Below are 13,824 nucleotides of genomic sequence, written 5' to 3'. Positions count from 1 at the left end.
GTTTTATTTTGGTTTTTGTTTGGTTGGTTTTCGGTCTAATAGGCCTCTTTCTTTTGCCTGAAGGGCAATTAATCAAAACAAACAATCAATTCTCTTCGAAGCTTTACCTCTTTGCCAGTGGGTAAAGACAGGCGCCTGGCCCGGAAAGGTGAAGGGGCCTGTGTAGCATCTGGCTCCAGGTACCAGGTGCATGGCTCCCACAGGGGCCTCCCTCGTCTGTCTTGCATCTGCCTGACGCCCCTGCAGCCCCTGCAGCCCCCGCGTCCCAACAAGCCCACATCAGGCCACACCTCCAGCGCATCAGCTCCCTCAGTCCTCCATCCACCCTCCAGGGTAGCTGCTGACGCCGCCACGCGGCAGAGAGAAGTTGGGTAACTGGCCCAAAGTCCCACGGCTGGCAGGCAGTGAAGGTAGCACCAGCAGCCACTGCGCTCCAGTCTGTGCAGCGGCACCGCCATTTCGCCTCATGGGAACGGGGAGAGGACTTAGCGGGAGGCTCTAGGAAATGTAGAAACTGCCTGGTCTCGCCATCCCCTACGTGGACCAGAATCTCAGGTGAGGGCTCTTCCACCATGAGCAGCCAGCTGCAGGAGGAAGAGGGCTCCCAGGCCTCTGCCGCTGGATTACCTTCCAGGAGGCATGAGAAAAATTTGGTAAGAAAGGGAAACACTGACTGCCCTCTCTAAATCTCCCCACGAGAAGCCCAGAGATTTGGAAAGAACTTGTAACTCTCCCCAAGTCTCTTTAAATAGCCAGACAGGCTTTCTCCCATCTCTAGAAGCCTCCCAATTTGAAGGTCCGACTGAGTGCCACTTTAGCGTGGGCCAAGATCAGCCATAGCCCATTGTTGGGAACTCAGACAATTAATTGCCGAGAAAGGACAAACTCCCAGCAAACTGGACGAACCCCCAGGAGACCAGGGAGGGTTGGGGTGGAGGGCTTTGGGGCTTTATTCGGGCCTCTGCTCTCTCCTCCCAAGAGCTCTCTGGAGTCCTCAAAAGAGCCAGAGCCCTTCCCTGGCCAGACAGGCACATCTCAAGGGCCCAGAATGTTCTCCAGATTCAGTAGGGTGCTGTGGGAGAAACAAGAGAAGCACAGACGGCTCTCAATTGACTGGGAAATGAGGCCCAAGTGGAGGAGAGAGACCACTCCCTGTCAGCCTATAACAGAGGACAAATGGCGTGGCCAGACACAATGCCACAGACTCACAGAAAGGAGCGTTTCTGCAGTGAACGCTTCCTGGAGGAACTGAGGATCTAAACAGGGCAGAGGAGGAGGGAGGGTGTTTGGGGAAGGACCAGAGACTCAGAAGAGAGATGCAGTGTGGGGTAGGCCAGAGGTTCTCAGCATTAGATCAGCCATCTGGGTGGGAACCTTACTTGTTGCTTCATTCATTCATTGAGAACACGGGTTTTTGTTTTTGGTTTTGAGTACCGCCTAGGTGCCCAGAAGAAGACAGGAAAAGATTCTGAGAGATAGGAAAGGTGGGTGGGACTTAGCAAGACAATATGAAAAAGGAGAGAGGTAAAAAGGCCTATCTTACACCTAAAAGAGAAAAGCTAGCAGGCCACGGTGGTTTAGTGGCAGAGTTCTCGCCTGCCATGCTGGAGACCCAGGTCTGATTCCTGGTACCTGCCCATCTGAAAAGAAAAAAAGAGAAAAGCTGCCAGTGTAGGGTGGGAAAACTTTACATCATCAGCAAGTGCTAGTAAGATTTTAACTTTATGTTTTTATGTATTTCTTAAATTTTCTTATAATGATCATATATTATTTTTACAATCAGAGCAAAATAAAGTTATAAAACAGTTTAAGGGGGTTAGTTTACTAGAGGCTCAATACATCAACAGGGAGATGGAGCTGCCAAAAAAAAAGCTAATATGACCTCGGGCCACTTGTGGTCTCCAGGGTCTGCATGGCAGGGAGAGGCGTCTCTGGGTGGGGGAGGCAGGGTGGGGGCCCAGCCCACCTCCAGCCCTGTCTGTGACCTTGGCCATGTCATCTGACCTCTCGGTTCCCGCAGCTACAGGACCAAGTGGTCTCAAGGGTTCTAGAGTCCCTTCCTGTTACAGAGATTTCATGTCTCTAGACCCCAGCTAGATAAAACTCTCAGGGAACTTCACTGACAAGCTGCAGCAGAGACAAGGAGGGCAAAGGCCCGGCGGAGGTCCTCTGTGGGAGCCTGACTGTGGCTTGAGGAAGAGGGGATGGGCTCTCTCCAGGTGGCTCCAGAGAGGGAAGAAGGTGAGTAGTAGGTGGGGACAGATGCTTCCGAGGGGAAGCCCCAGAACCGACACGGGAAGGCTGCAGGCAGAGGCCAGGAGCCATTTGTTAGGGATCTTAAACCTCGGACAGAAGTCTGGCAGTCATCTTCAAGGCTCGTTCCATCATGAAATTCTATAAGGTCAGGCTGATGGGCTGTGGCCATGACTTGGGGACCTAATCACCATTCCCAGGAAGGCACCAGCCAGGGAGGAAATGCAGGGAACAGAAAAGAAAGGAAAAGAAGACGTCACAGTGAGATCGGTTGGGAGGCTGTACCCACACTCTTGGTTTGGGGTAATGGGTGCCTGGACTTGTGGGCAGGGGCTCCCTGCACTGTCATCACCCTTTCTTGTCCTCTGGGGCCTCCCAGGACAAGACCACTCCCTCGGGCAGCTGTGTGACCTAGAACGGCCCACCCTCTCCATAGACCCAGCATGTTCCAAATCAACATGTCTTCATGCTCATGTGAGGCCCCCGTCCCAATTTCCTAGTCTGTTTCGGTAGTCCCGTCCCCCTGGTCTCCAGGCTAACCTTTCCATGCTCTGTAGCTCCCATATCCAATCAGTCCGTGCCCCCCACCTCTGTCCCCTGGGAAGGCATCCGTGGGCTCTGAGGACATGTGCTGACAGGACACTGCCGAAGGGTGGGTTTAGGCAGGGCCTGGTGATGCTGCCCATTAATCTCACAGCAGCAAGTCTCATTTTCTACGACAGGGACCACGGCATCTGGGACAGGGGGTGAGACCAAATCAAGAGGGGATGCTCCTGACTGAGAGTCCTGGGAGCGAACATGTGTTTTGGGCATACACATACACAACCACCTGTCGCTTTCATTTGCTGAGCACCTACTATGTGCCAGGCAGCAGCTCCCATTTGCTGAGCACCTACTACATGCTAGGAAGCAGCTTCCATTTGCTGAGCGCCTACTATGCACCAGGCAGTGGCTCCCATTTGCTGAGCACCTTCTATGTGCCAGGCAGCAGCTCCCATTTGCTGAGCTCCTACTACATGCCAGGCAGCAGCTCCCATTTGCTGAGCTCCTACTACGTGCCAGGCAGCAGCTCCCATTTGCTGAGCGCCTACTACACGAGGTAGCAGCATGCTGGCTTCTTTCTGACCTCATCTCTGATGCCCACAACATCCCAAGGAGGTAGCTATTATAGTTCCTATTTTTAGACAAAGAAATTGAGAGTTGGGATTAAACATCTTGCTCGACATCATGCACCACGTAAGTGACGAAAGCAGGATCTGACACCAAGTCTGTGGACACTAAAGTTTGGGCTCTTTTCTCTTGGAAACAGAGATCCTTCCCACTCCGTCCTTCAATCATTCAGTTTCTGGATGCTTCTGTTCTGGACCATGCGGTCTGCGGAGGCATCAGGTACACCACGAGCAATACAGCCCAGTCCCTGCCCTCCACGCAGGGGAACAGATGGCTGCACACTGGGTGACAACAGAGGGCAGCAGGAAGGGGCAAGGCTGTCCCGGGGCTCGCGGGAGAGATGGCCTAAGCTCCCAAATGTCTCCCAATATCAACAGAATGGAGACAGGAGAGGGGACAGGCGCACAGTTGAGCACTCCCCTCCCCCACATCTATCCAGGGTATTGGGCAGGGGAACTCATTCCAACTAGCCTGAGAGCTTGGCACCATTATTGTCATTTTATAGACGAGGACAGTCAAACCTAAAGAGGTTAAGAAACAGCTGACCGAGGTCAGTTGCCGTGTATGACCTGGCGGAGCCGCCTGGCTGCAAGCCGGGGCACTCCAGGGCACCACTGCCGGCCCAGGAAACACGTGGAAACCGAGGGAAGAGACGGGAGACCCCTGGGCCCAACTGCAGGGATGAGCCAAAGACCTCTGGGGAGCCAAGAGGGGCAGGGCCTAGCCCGGGCCCCAGGAATGCCCGCTGTGTTGTTTCCTGTTAAATGGCAGCCACCGCTGTCTTAAATATTCCTAACTGGGAGAAAGGGCAGGAGAGGGACGGGAGCGGGGCGAGCACCGGGAAGGGCTTAGGGGAATCTGGGAAGGGCCGGGACATTCCAAACCCACAGGTGCGCTGGGCCCAGCGCTCGCCCCGCCCCCACCCTGCGCCCCTCCCTACAGTCCCAGTTTTCCAGAGCGGTGATCGCGTAAGAAACTCATCGTGTCCCGCCACCTCAGCTGGACCAGTCCAGCCGGCTCCTGCCCGGTCCCCTCCCTGCCTCCCCCGCACGAGCTCGGGCACTCCGGGTAACAGGCCCCGGCGCCTCCCCCTCCCCACGCGCAGGCAGCGGATGAGTTGCTGAAGGAGACCTGGAGAACTGGAAGGACCTGCGTCCCTTCCGCCTGAGGCACAAACGAACTTGCCAGCGGTAATAACAGGGCAGAGGAGCGGACCCAACTGCCTTGAGACTCGGGAAGAGGGAGGCTGCCTGCGCCCCGCTGCCCAGGGCACCCGTGCGCGCCCGCCGTCAGCGCCCGGCTCGGTGCCCCGGGGCCCCTGGAGAGTGGGGGGGCCACCCACCTCCCACCAAAGGATTCCCTCTGACTCCAATATCCCCACACGGTTTCACGATTCTTCTAGAAAGTTCTAAGAGGCTCAGGGATTTCTGGAGCCTTTTGCAGGAACCTCTGGCAGAGCCTCCCCACCCCCATGGGGGCAGCAGCCCATAGAAGGGGGAGGAGGGGAGGGTCTGGGCAGATGGGAGGTGAGTGCACAAATCTCAGGCAGCCCTAATGGAGCCCAAAGGAGGCCAGGGTGCTTCTGGGATGAGCACTGGATGGGGAACCCTCACCAACATGCCCTCGTTTGGAGTTTGGAATTTACACTAAGATGCACAGACTGGGGAGATTTTGTCAAAGAGAAAGGAGTAGAAAAAAAGAGCAAAGAATCAGGGGTCTGGGTGGGAGAGGCAGGAGAAATCAACTTGTACACAAATTCAGAGCGATTCTGGAATAGCGGATGTCCAAATGAGTCTTTAGCAGGTAACATTTTTAGCCTGTTTTAGATTTTAGCCTTCTTAATATAGAGTTCTTTTTTATCAATAAAAAACACATGCCATGGAAAATTGACAGATAATATGGATGAGTTATTCATTAAAAATTTCAAATGATAAAAATCATTTGGGGAAAATATGACTTCATTCACAATCAAAGAAAATAAAATAAAAATCAACCACCTTTTAACTATAAAGAGAAGTCAATGATAAAACGGGTTAAAGTATTGGCAAAGTAGAAACAATCTAAATGTTTAACTGTAGAGTACCATTAAAAATGATCATGAAGTATTATGTATTTACTAAACATGATATAAAATTTAATAACAAGAAAATGTCTACAATATATTAAGTAAAGAAAGCAGGTGTCAAAACCGTATTCTGAGGTGGTCATATCTTCCATTTTAGTAAACAAAACAGGGACACCTATGTCTCAGAAAAGTTATGGAAGATTTACCAGCTCACTGTTCCGAGTAGAAGTTATTGCTCAGTGGCAGAATTGTGATTTTTTAAAATTTTCTTCTTTTTGTTTGTCTATAGTTTGTACTTTTCTGCAATGATCATACAGCTTCTGTAGTGAAAAGAAAGCTTGGTGATTTTGAAAGCATTCTTGGTGGGGGAAATGTACCATTTGCCTGATGTCTGTATATACCCTTCTCTGGTTTAATGGTCATAGAAGTAAAGGTGGGATGGAAATGGGTAAGAGGAAGGCTGGGGGGTGGGGGGATGGGAACAGACTGTTTGAGGTCACTTGGGCTGCAGGAATAAGGAGGAGGAAAGAGCTCCAGGAACCCTGACTTCTGGTGTGAGAGCATGCCACCACAGAGACAGCACCAAGTGAGCTGAAGTCAGAGCATGTGAGTCTCAATCCTGGGTCTACCAGTTGACCTTGAGGAAGCCATTGAATTTCCCTGAGATTAAATTTCAACACCTACAAATGGGAGCTACAGTAACAGGGCCTTATGGTGAGGATTCATGGAGATAGCACATAAGAAGGCGCTCTGAAGTTTACAGCACTGAGCCAATGTTGGGGGATGCAGTTCATAATACTCATCCCTAGTTAACCCCCTTTGCCTGTACCTGTTTACTTACTGATGTTTGGGCAGAAAACGCTTGGGGGCTGAGTTGGGTGGACCGAGGATGCCATGGCTTGTCATTTTAGGAGACTGGGAGAGGCTGGGTGGTGGTTCTGGTTGGATGGGTCCCCACCCTGCACGAGACAAGGGGAAGTCATGGCTTCTGGGTGGAGGCGGTGAGCATACTCATGAATCACAAGCCCCTCTCGCCGGGACTGGTTAGCTCGTACTGACAACTCCACGAACTGCTTCCCGCAGTATGGCCCCAAACATCCTCAAAGAGCACCACTTTCTCCCTTCCACCTAGCTGAAAAGGGCTTAGTTATCAGTTGACAGGCTCGCTAAGTACTGGTCATATCTGGGATTCTAGACTGTACGGCCCTGAGTCCTTCAGTCCTTCAGATGACAGACCTTTTCTTCTTTGTTGTTCCTTCCTGTCTTCCCTTGGGTTTTACCTCCTTTTCTTTTTGGGGATTGCTTTCATTGCTCTTCTTTCCCTGTTCCAACTAGCACTAGCTCTTCCTCTGTGCAATTCATGTCCAGGTACTCACCACCAGAAGCCACCTGATACCTGGGTGTTCCGAGCTAAAGCCCAGGGGGACTGTGTGACAAGGGAGTGGGGCGCTGCCCTTCCCCACCCAGGACCACTGTGGCTGGGTGCTCACAAACTTTTTTAATTCCTCATTTCATCACTAAACTTTCTCAGAATTATCTGATAAGCCTAAAATGTGCATGTATATTTGGTTTTCTGTATTTTTTCTAATACTCCTGCTAATCTTATACCCCCCAACCCCACACAAAAAAATCCCTTCCTCTGTGGAGTCCTTTCGATTTATCGCCACCTTGCTGGTGCTAGCATGCCCTGGGTTGAAAGTGCCATCCAAGGTGTGGTTTTGCCCAGCGAACGGAGAGACTCAGGGAGCCTCCTCCGCGGGAGTGGGGAGAGGCAGTCTAGGAACAGCCTTGTGCGGCTTCAGCTGGGTTCCTGGTCTCCCTCCATTCTAGGCCCTTCTAGGCTCTTCTGTTCATCCCCGCTATCCAGCGGCGTCGGGATGGGAGTTTTTTCTGTCTCCTTCATTCCTTAGAACCCCACCCCACTATATTTTTTCTAAATCAGAATCTCATTTCGAAATCTCCTGCCCAAGGGGTTTCCCAACACCTCCCAGTTTTGAATCAACCTGCTGTTGACAGCACTCCCAGATCAGGAAGAGAGACGTTAAGTGGGATCAGCCTTGGCCCCACGCCTGGAAGACGCTCCTCTCTCTGTGATAGTCATCAGCCTGCTGGCATCTGGACAAACAAATCTATCCCCTCCTTATCTTCCATGAGGTATAAACCAAGTAGGCTATGCAATGATATTGTGAGTCACCGATTCTATACTTTGGATGGACTTTAGGGTGCATAAAATATCTCAATAAAAATATTTAAAATATATGTGTATGTGTGTGTGTATCTATCTATCTATCTATCTATCTATCTATCTATCTATCTATCTAAAGACAACCAAGTAGGCTCCAAACTGAGAACCAGGACTGGCGGGACAGTGCCATACTCCTTCCCAGGGGAACGCAGGTGTGAACTATGCAGTGGACATCCTCTCCAGATGCCCCATGGAATCCTCTGCCCTCAACAGTGGTTTGCTGGAAACCAGGAAGACCGAGGGCAGAGTTTCCCACCACTGGCCCCACTGGTGGGCCACCTCACAGGAATACATATGTTGGTCCCTGCTGGTGGCCTGATGGGACAGACATGGGGCGACGGGAACCCCGCCTCAAGAGCAGCCTCTAGAGCAGCCCCAGAGAACTGGGTCAGTGAAAATGGGCCATCCTCTCCACATGACGGATGACACACAGACCCAGTGTTGTAATGCTCCCTGTCACAGAGGAGGGTCGGTCTGTGGTCTGCAGCCAGGTAGGGCACAGTTACTCTCCGGAGGAAGCCGGAGGACAACTAACAGGGTTGAAATGGCAACCTGAGTCTCTGCGTCCAGCTAACAAGACATTTCACCTTCATTTTTATTTGAAAAGTCTGTTGAAAGCTTCCATCCTGCAGCCAGTTCCCAGAGAGCTCATCCGGATGAGGAAGGCAGGAGACAGACGCCCAGCTCGCCCCTGGAAGCCCTCGTCACCCTCTCATTGAGCTGACCACTGCTGGACTGGAACTAAGCTTTTCTCTCGGCTCCTCCAGTTTGCACAGCAGAGGCACCTGGTGCCCCGGCAAGCTCCTGTGCCTGGCACTTGGTGTCACTCTTGCTGCACCGTCGACTGAGGGCACACACTGACCGGTGGGTACCACCTGCCCCCGCCGTCCCCACCACATGCACACAGGCACACACACACACTGACACGCATACTCACACCCACACACCCCTGGGCTCACATTCGCACGCTTATGCATACTCACACTTACACACAAGCACATACTCACACGCACATGCAGAGACACACTCACACACCTTCCCAGGGCAGGAGCCCAGCCTGCCTGGAGAAAGGGCAAGTGTCCAGGCCAAAGGATGACGACCATGCCGAGGCACAGGAGTGTCACCTGGGAAGCCGGAGAAGGGCCCTGGGGGACTTCCTGGAGGAAGCCTCACCTTCCCTGAGCAGGGCCTGGGTGGAAGTGTTGGATGCTGACTTTGCCAACATTTTCTTAAAGCCCCGAATTACTCAACAGACACTCTAACAGCACCAAGAACATGAGTGACTTGACATCAAATCGGCAAATTCTGGTGACTGAAGCCCGGAAAAGAGGCACGTTCAGCTGTTTATGGTCATAAGCCTTGCCATCCTCTTCATTTCTAGTGCGTTACCTACCAGTCCTTTGTCAATCAATATGTCCTACTTCACCTGCCCAGCAGTCCACAATTTTGTTCTGCTAAGAGCACCTGTTGGCAACCAAACGAATTTTATAATCCCTTTCAGCTCCTATAATTAAACTTCTCTCATGTTCCATGGCCACCACTGCCTCTTCCCCGTGTCACTCAGCCTTTGCTTGTACCCAAAACATCTGCCAGGCTCCTCTCAACGGGAGTTTAATGAACTCCCGCTGGACTCTGGGTTTACCCCAGAGTCTCCTTCTGCTCCCTGCAGCCCCCTCCATGAGAAGATTCCTTTGTCCTTGCGGCGCTCCTGTGGGTGAATGGCCCTCGTGGGGATGGTGGGACACACAGATCTCTTTTTTTTCTCATAAGAAATCGACTCTCTTATTATTGTTTTGGGGTGAGGGAAGAGTTTGGACAGCCCTAAATATCACAGGTGTGGTGAGGAACCAGTTACCCAAGAAGAGTTGGGGTGGAAAGGGCCAGCTGGCCCAAGCTACAGCCTCCTTTACCCCTGCTCCTGCCCGCAGACGGGTCAGCACCATCAGCCTCAAAGCACCTTATCTGGGTTACAAGGCTTGAGGTTACCTTGATGTTCCCTGACTCTGGCCAGCTGACAAGTGGGCTGTCCAGAGCAGCCGCTCTCCCCACTCTCCTGGGGCAGGTGGCGCTCCCTTTCGGACACCTCACAGCGCGGGTGAGTGGGTTAACTATTTCCCTGCCACCTCATCTTTGAAAACATCTCGTAAAAGGGCATCAGAGGAAAGAATATTTTCATTCCACCTATTATTAGTTCCTAGAAAAGGGGCTGGAGATGTGGAGAAGCCCAGCAGGTTGCCCTGGAGATGATCGAGGCTCCGTGGGACAAGGAGACACCAGCAGCCAGAATGCTGTTTGTTTCTGGAGATAAGACTGTCAATGCCAAGGTCAGGAACGCATGTCTCCCACCCCCTTCTCTCTCCGGCACCGGAACAGGCCGTGAGGATGTGTGACTGACCCAAGGGCAATAAAGAGCTGGCTGTACTTTCTTGAAGTTGTTCTAAGGATTTTATGGCCGTTATCTCATTGCTCTTACCAACATCAAGAAAAGAACAAAGAAGCATAAGTCCTCTTATTTCATCCAAACAAAAGTGAATGGGCAGGGGAGGGAAGGAGAAAGCTTTCCGTGAACTGGCTACAACTCTCTCCACCCGTAACATCAGTTAAGAAGTAGACATGAACTCAAAAGCCCCATCTCTAGCCTCATGGCTATAGTAAATCCCACAGGCAGAGACCTGAGTAGGGGTTGGGGATGGGGTCCTTGACTCTGGCAGCATCTGACAATTCTGACTGATTTCATAAAAAGAAATTGAAATTGGCACCTCTGTCAAACCGCAAATTCCCCCTGCCCTACCTCCCCCAAACTTTGCAAATAACAGAGACGCTCATTCAAGTAATTAGAAAGAAAAAAAAAACCAGAACAACACTGTCAGCTAAGTAGTTTGAGAATGTTTAGGTGTGGCTTGAAGCCAGACCTGTGGACAGTCAAAAATACTAGTTTAATAAGCTTGTAAATTTGGAGTGACTCTTCACATCTTACAGTGAGGTCTGGAGTTCAACTATTTCATCTTTAAAATTGTAGCCTTCATCCCTAACCACTCCTCCGTTCTGCTCTGTACTTTGCTTCTTCACAATTCATTCTTTTACCCAGTTAACTGACCCAAATAATGGGACAGTCGGTGCTTTGTCAAAGGAAATAATAACTCTTGACAGACAATGTTTTCTGAGGTTTATTGTCTTCCTTACCTCCTTAGCCTGCCCCAAGCTACCTGAAATACCTCTTCCACTGCGTGGACATTCTTTGCACGTTCCCGTGCTTCTCTGAGAGAAGGACCTGTCCTGGCTAAGTCCCACCAATCCACAAGGTTCCCTAGTGCCCACGTTACAGCACTCTCCGTCATCATTGCTTGTGCGAGTGCCTTTCTAGCTCTTTCTGTTCACAATGTTTCTAAATAATGAATTTGATTGAACTTCAGGGAAATCGTGCATAATGTGCCACAAGATGGCAAACAAATAATGCAAACAATATCTTGCTGATGGGGTGAGTCTAACATTAGAAATAGTCCTGTCAGCAGCCTTGTCCCGGCTGTGAATGCAAATACACAACAGCCTCAGGGGCTCCCTGTGGTGACACAGAGTGATGTAATACATCTGGGGCCACACTAGGCCATGGCTGTAGTTAAAGGTGCTCCCTCTTCCTACACCGCTGGCTTTTTAGAACCTAATATTTAGGGCACCATTTCAATATTTCATCCAATTTCTGACCCATGGCAGCCTGGAGACTAAGATAGAAAAAAGTCTCCAAATGAGTAATATTTCCAGCGCCCTAAGACAGCATTGCTAATATTCAATGCCAATATCCCACATCATGGAACTGACTATCTATTGGTTAAACAGACAGACAAACAACCTTTTACAATTGGGTCAACTCCATATACTCTGACTTAAGCCCTTGGGTTCCTTTCAAGAGACAAGTATTTTGAGGGCATTTCTCACTGACCAGTAATCAAGAAACACTCTCTCTATACCCAAAGGTGGGCTCTGTAGAGCTGAGTCTGGGCAGATACCAGAAATGAATATCTGGTCATCTCTGGCATCTGCCCTGCTAGCCTGAGCCTCCCCTATGAGCCTCTGTCTTTCAGACCCTGTTATTTTGACTGGTTTTCTTGTTCTGAGGCTCTCAGCAAGACAAAAGAGAAGTCCCAATCATTGGAACACCGTCATGACATCCTAAGAATTCATGGTGCAAAAGTTTCCTGATCCCACTCTCTCACCCAGTCCAAGACACAGATGCACCCTTGGTCCCAGGTTGGTTCATCTCAGCCAGCGAGGCCTCTACCATCTTATACAATCTCCCTGCCAACTCAATCCATGCCCGACCGGTTACCAACCGGAGCGCCTCAAAAATAGCAAGAAGCACCCCTAGAGGGTGACAGCTCATTTGGGGGAGCCTACCATCACCCTGAGAGCACTGCCCCAATGCCTTCCCCCCTGGGCAGGTGGATAGAGGACTCCGGAAAGAGGGGGATGTCCTAGGAATGCAGCACCCCAGGTCTGGAGCCAAGGAGAAGGCACGGAGATGTGATGTACTGCACAGGTCTAAGCCGGGAAGCAGAACTAGAAACTGAATGATGAAACAGAAATGCATTCTCAACAGCACTGATCAAACTCCCAGATTAGCTTAGCTTTTTTTTTTTTTTCTTTTTCCTTCCTCTCCAATTTTTACTTCATCACTATCACACCAGTTTTCCCTGGGCATGTGAAACTTGCTGCCTCTCTTCTTCAGAACTGAGAGAGGTGAGAAACAGTAGCTTCTGACTCAGGTCATGAACAGACGGATCTCTCTCCTTATACATATCTAATATAACCTACGAACCTGTTATCTAACATTCATTGGGTGTTGCGAACAAGGCATAACAGCGGGGAAGGAGCTGTAAAAGACACAGTCCCTGACTCTGGGAGCTCTTGTGAGCCTGCTCAAGCCAGCTCAGATATACCCAGCTTCAAGCATCTGCTCTTGAAAGGTCTGTACAAAGTGAGCTTTTTCTAAATGGAAGCCTTGTCTCTCACTGACCCACTGGATAATCAAGGACCATTTATTTTCATTAAAGACTGACTTTCCTCTGATCATAGCTTCTAATAGCTCCCAGTTTCTTCTGTCCTCCCTCCTATTTAAATATTCCAGAAGAGTTCTGTATTTTAAGAAGCCCAAGTAAGAAATCTGATAAAGTGGAGACTATTTCTGTAAATAAGTAAGTCTCCCCGAATCCTCAGCTGGGATTGGCATACATTTTGTCTAAAAAGGGTCTTCATCACATATCACATTTTCTTTTCATGTTTTCCCTCTTTTTTTTAATTACCAGAGATTTGCCACTCAAACTGCAAGAGTAAATGACAAATTTCTATCCTGCTGCATCAAAAGGTCTTTAAGTTTCTGCAGACACAAGTAGTTATTGGCAAAGACTGGCATGAGAAGGGAAGAAATGGAACCGGAAGTGTCTGGAGCAGTGGCAGGTAGCACTGGAGATCCCAGCTCTGCCAGGGCCTCTCTGGTGGCCACATTTTCACAACCAAGAATTGGTGGCAGTCAGAGACATGCCTGACAAAAGGCCAGTGTGCTTTCTGCCCCAGAAATTGAGACTGTCCCAGAAAACAGAGGCCACATGGTTGCCCAGAGGACAGCGCTAAGAAGCCATTCTTGGATACCTCCAGCTTAGTAAATGCTTCGGGGCCTCTCCATCATTTCTTCTCTCAGTTCTTCCCCTCAGCCACTCTCCTTAGGCACCAGAGTTAGTGAACCTGATTAAAGCAGATATCCCAACGAGTCCCCAAGACAGACCAATCCATAATTCTCATTTTCTCCTTTTTTCTCAAATCTGTCTTCCCTTTTAAAAAGAGACATGCCAGCAGTAAATGCACATAACTTCCACATATTCCAGGCAGAAGCCGTTTATTGCACGGTATTATATTGGCCCTTTGCAGATTGAAAAAAAAAGTGACTATTCCAAAGAAAGCTTTATGGTTAAAATTAAACCACAATCCAAAAGCTTTAGCATCTGGACTTGGACAAATGCCAAAGAGGACAGTTCTAGGCATCTTCCTGAGCGAAAAGGAAGGAGACACGCCAGAAGGGAGAAATCTTAAGTGAAATGAT

General features: G+C 50.0%; 1 protein-coding gene and 1 pseudogene across 39 annotated transcripts in view; one reads left to right on the top strand and one right to left on the bottom strand.

The window, feature by feature from the left end:
* The window catches only part of LOC143646594 (uncharacterized), an 80,700-nt gene that overhangs the window by 8,825 nt on the left and 58,051 nt on the right, over window positions 1-13,824 (bottom strand). For 4 of the 39 annotated variants that reach the window (XR_013157521.1, XR_013157546.1, XR_013157547.1 and 1 more), the window contains exons 6-8: window positions 6,330-6,447; window positions 1,544-1,640; window positions 108-627 (exon numbers count right to left, since the gene is read on the bottom strand). The exons of 22 other annotated variants lie outside the window; for them this stretch is intronic. Coding sequence is in view for 3 of the 17 variants with exons in the window: in XM_077115686.1 (XP_076971801.1) it covers window positions 108-574 (467 nt within the window). In the remaining 14 variants the exon portion in view is untranslated. 13 more of the 39 variants (XR_013157514.1, XR_013157516.1, XR_013157519.1 and 10 more) reach the window with 10 other exon arrangements.
* LOC143646305 (LIM domain-binding protein 2-like) overlaps window positions 3,153-13,824 on the top strand; it is a 64,516-nt pseudogene continuing 53,844 nt past the window's right edge.

Source organism: Tamandua tetradactyla, chromosome 9 (genome assembly GCF_023851605.1).
Source record: "Tamandua tetradactyla isolate mTamTet1 chromosome 9, mTamTet1.pri, whole genome shotgun sequence".
Taxonomy (NCBI): Eukaryota; Metazoa; Chordata; class Mammalia; order Pilosa; family Myrmecophagidae; genus Tamandua; species Tamandua tetradactyla.
Note: the sequence above shows the minus strand (reverse complement) of the source record. Positions and strands in the feature narration are given on the sequence as shown.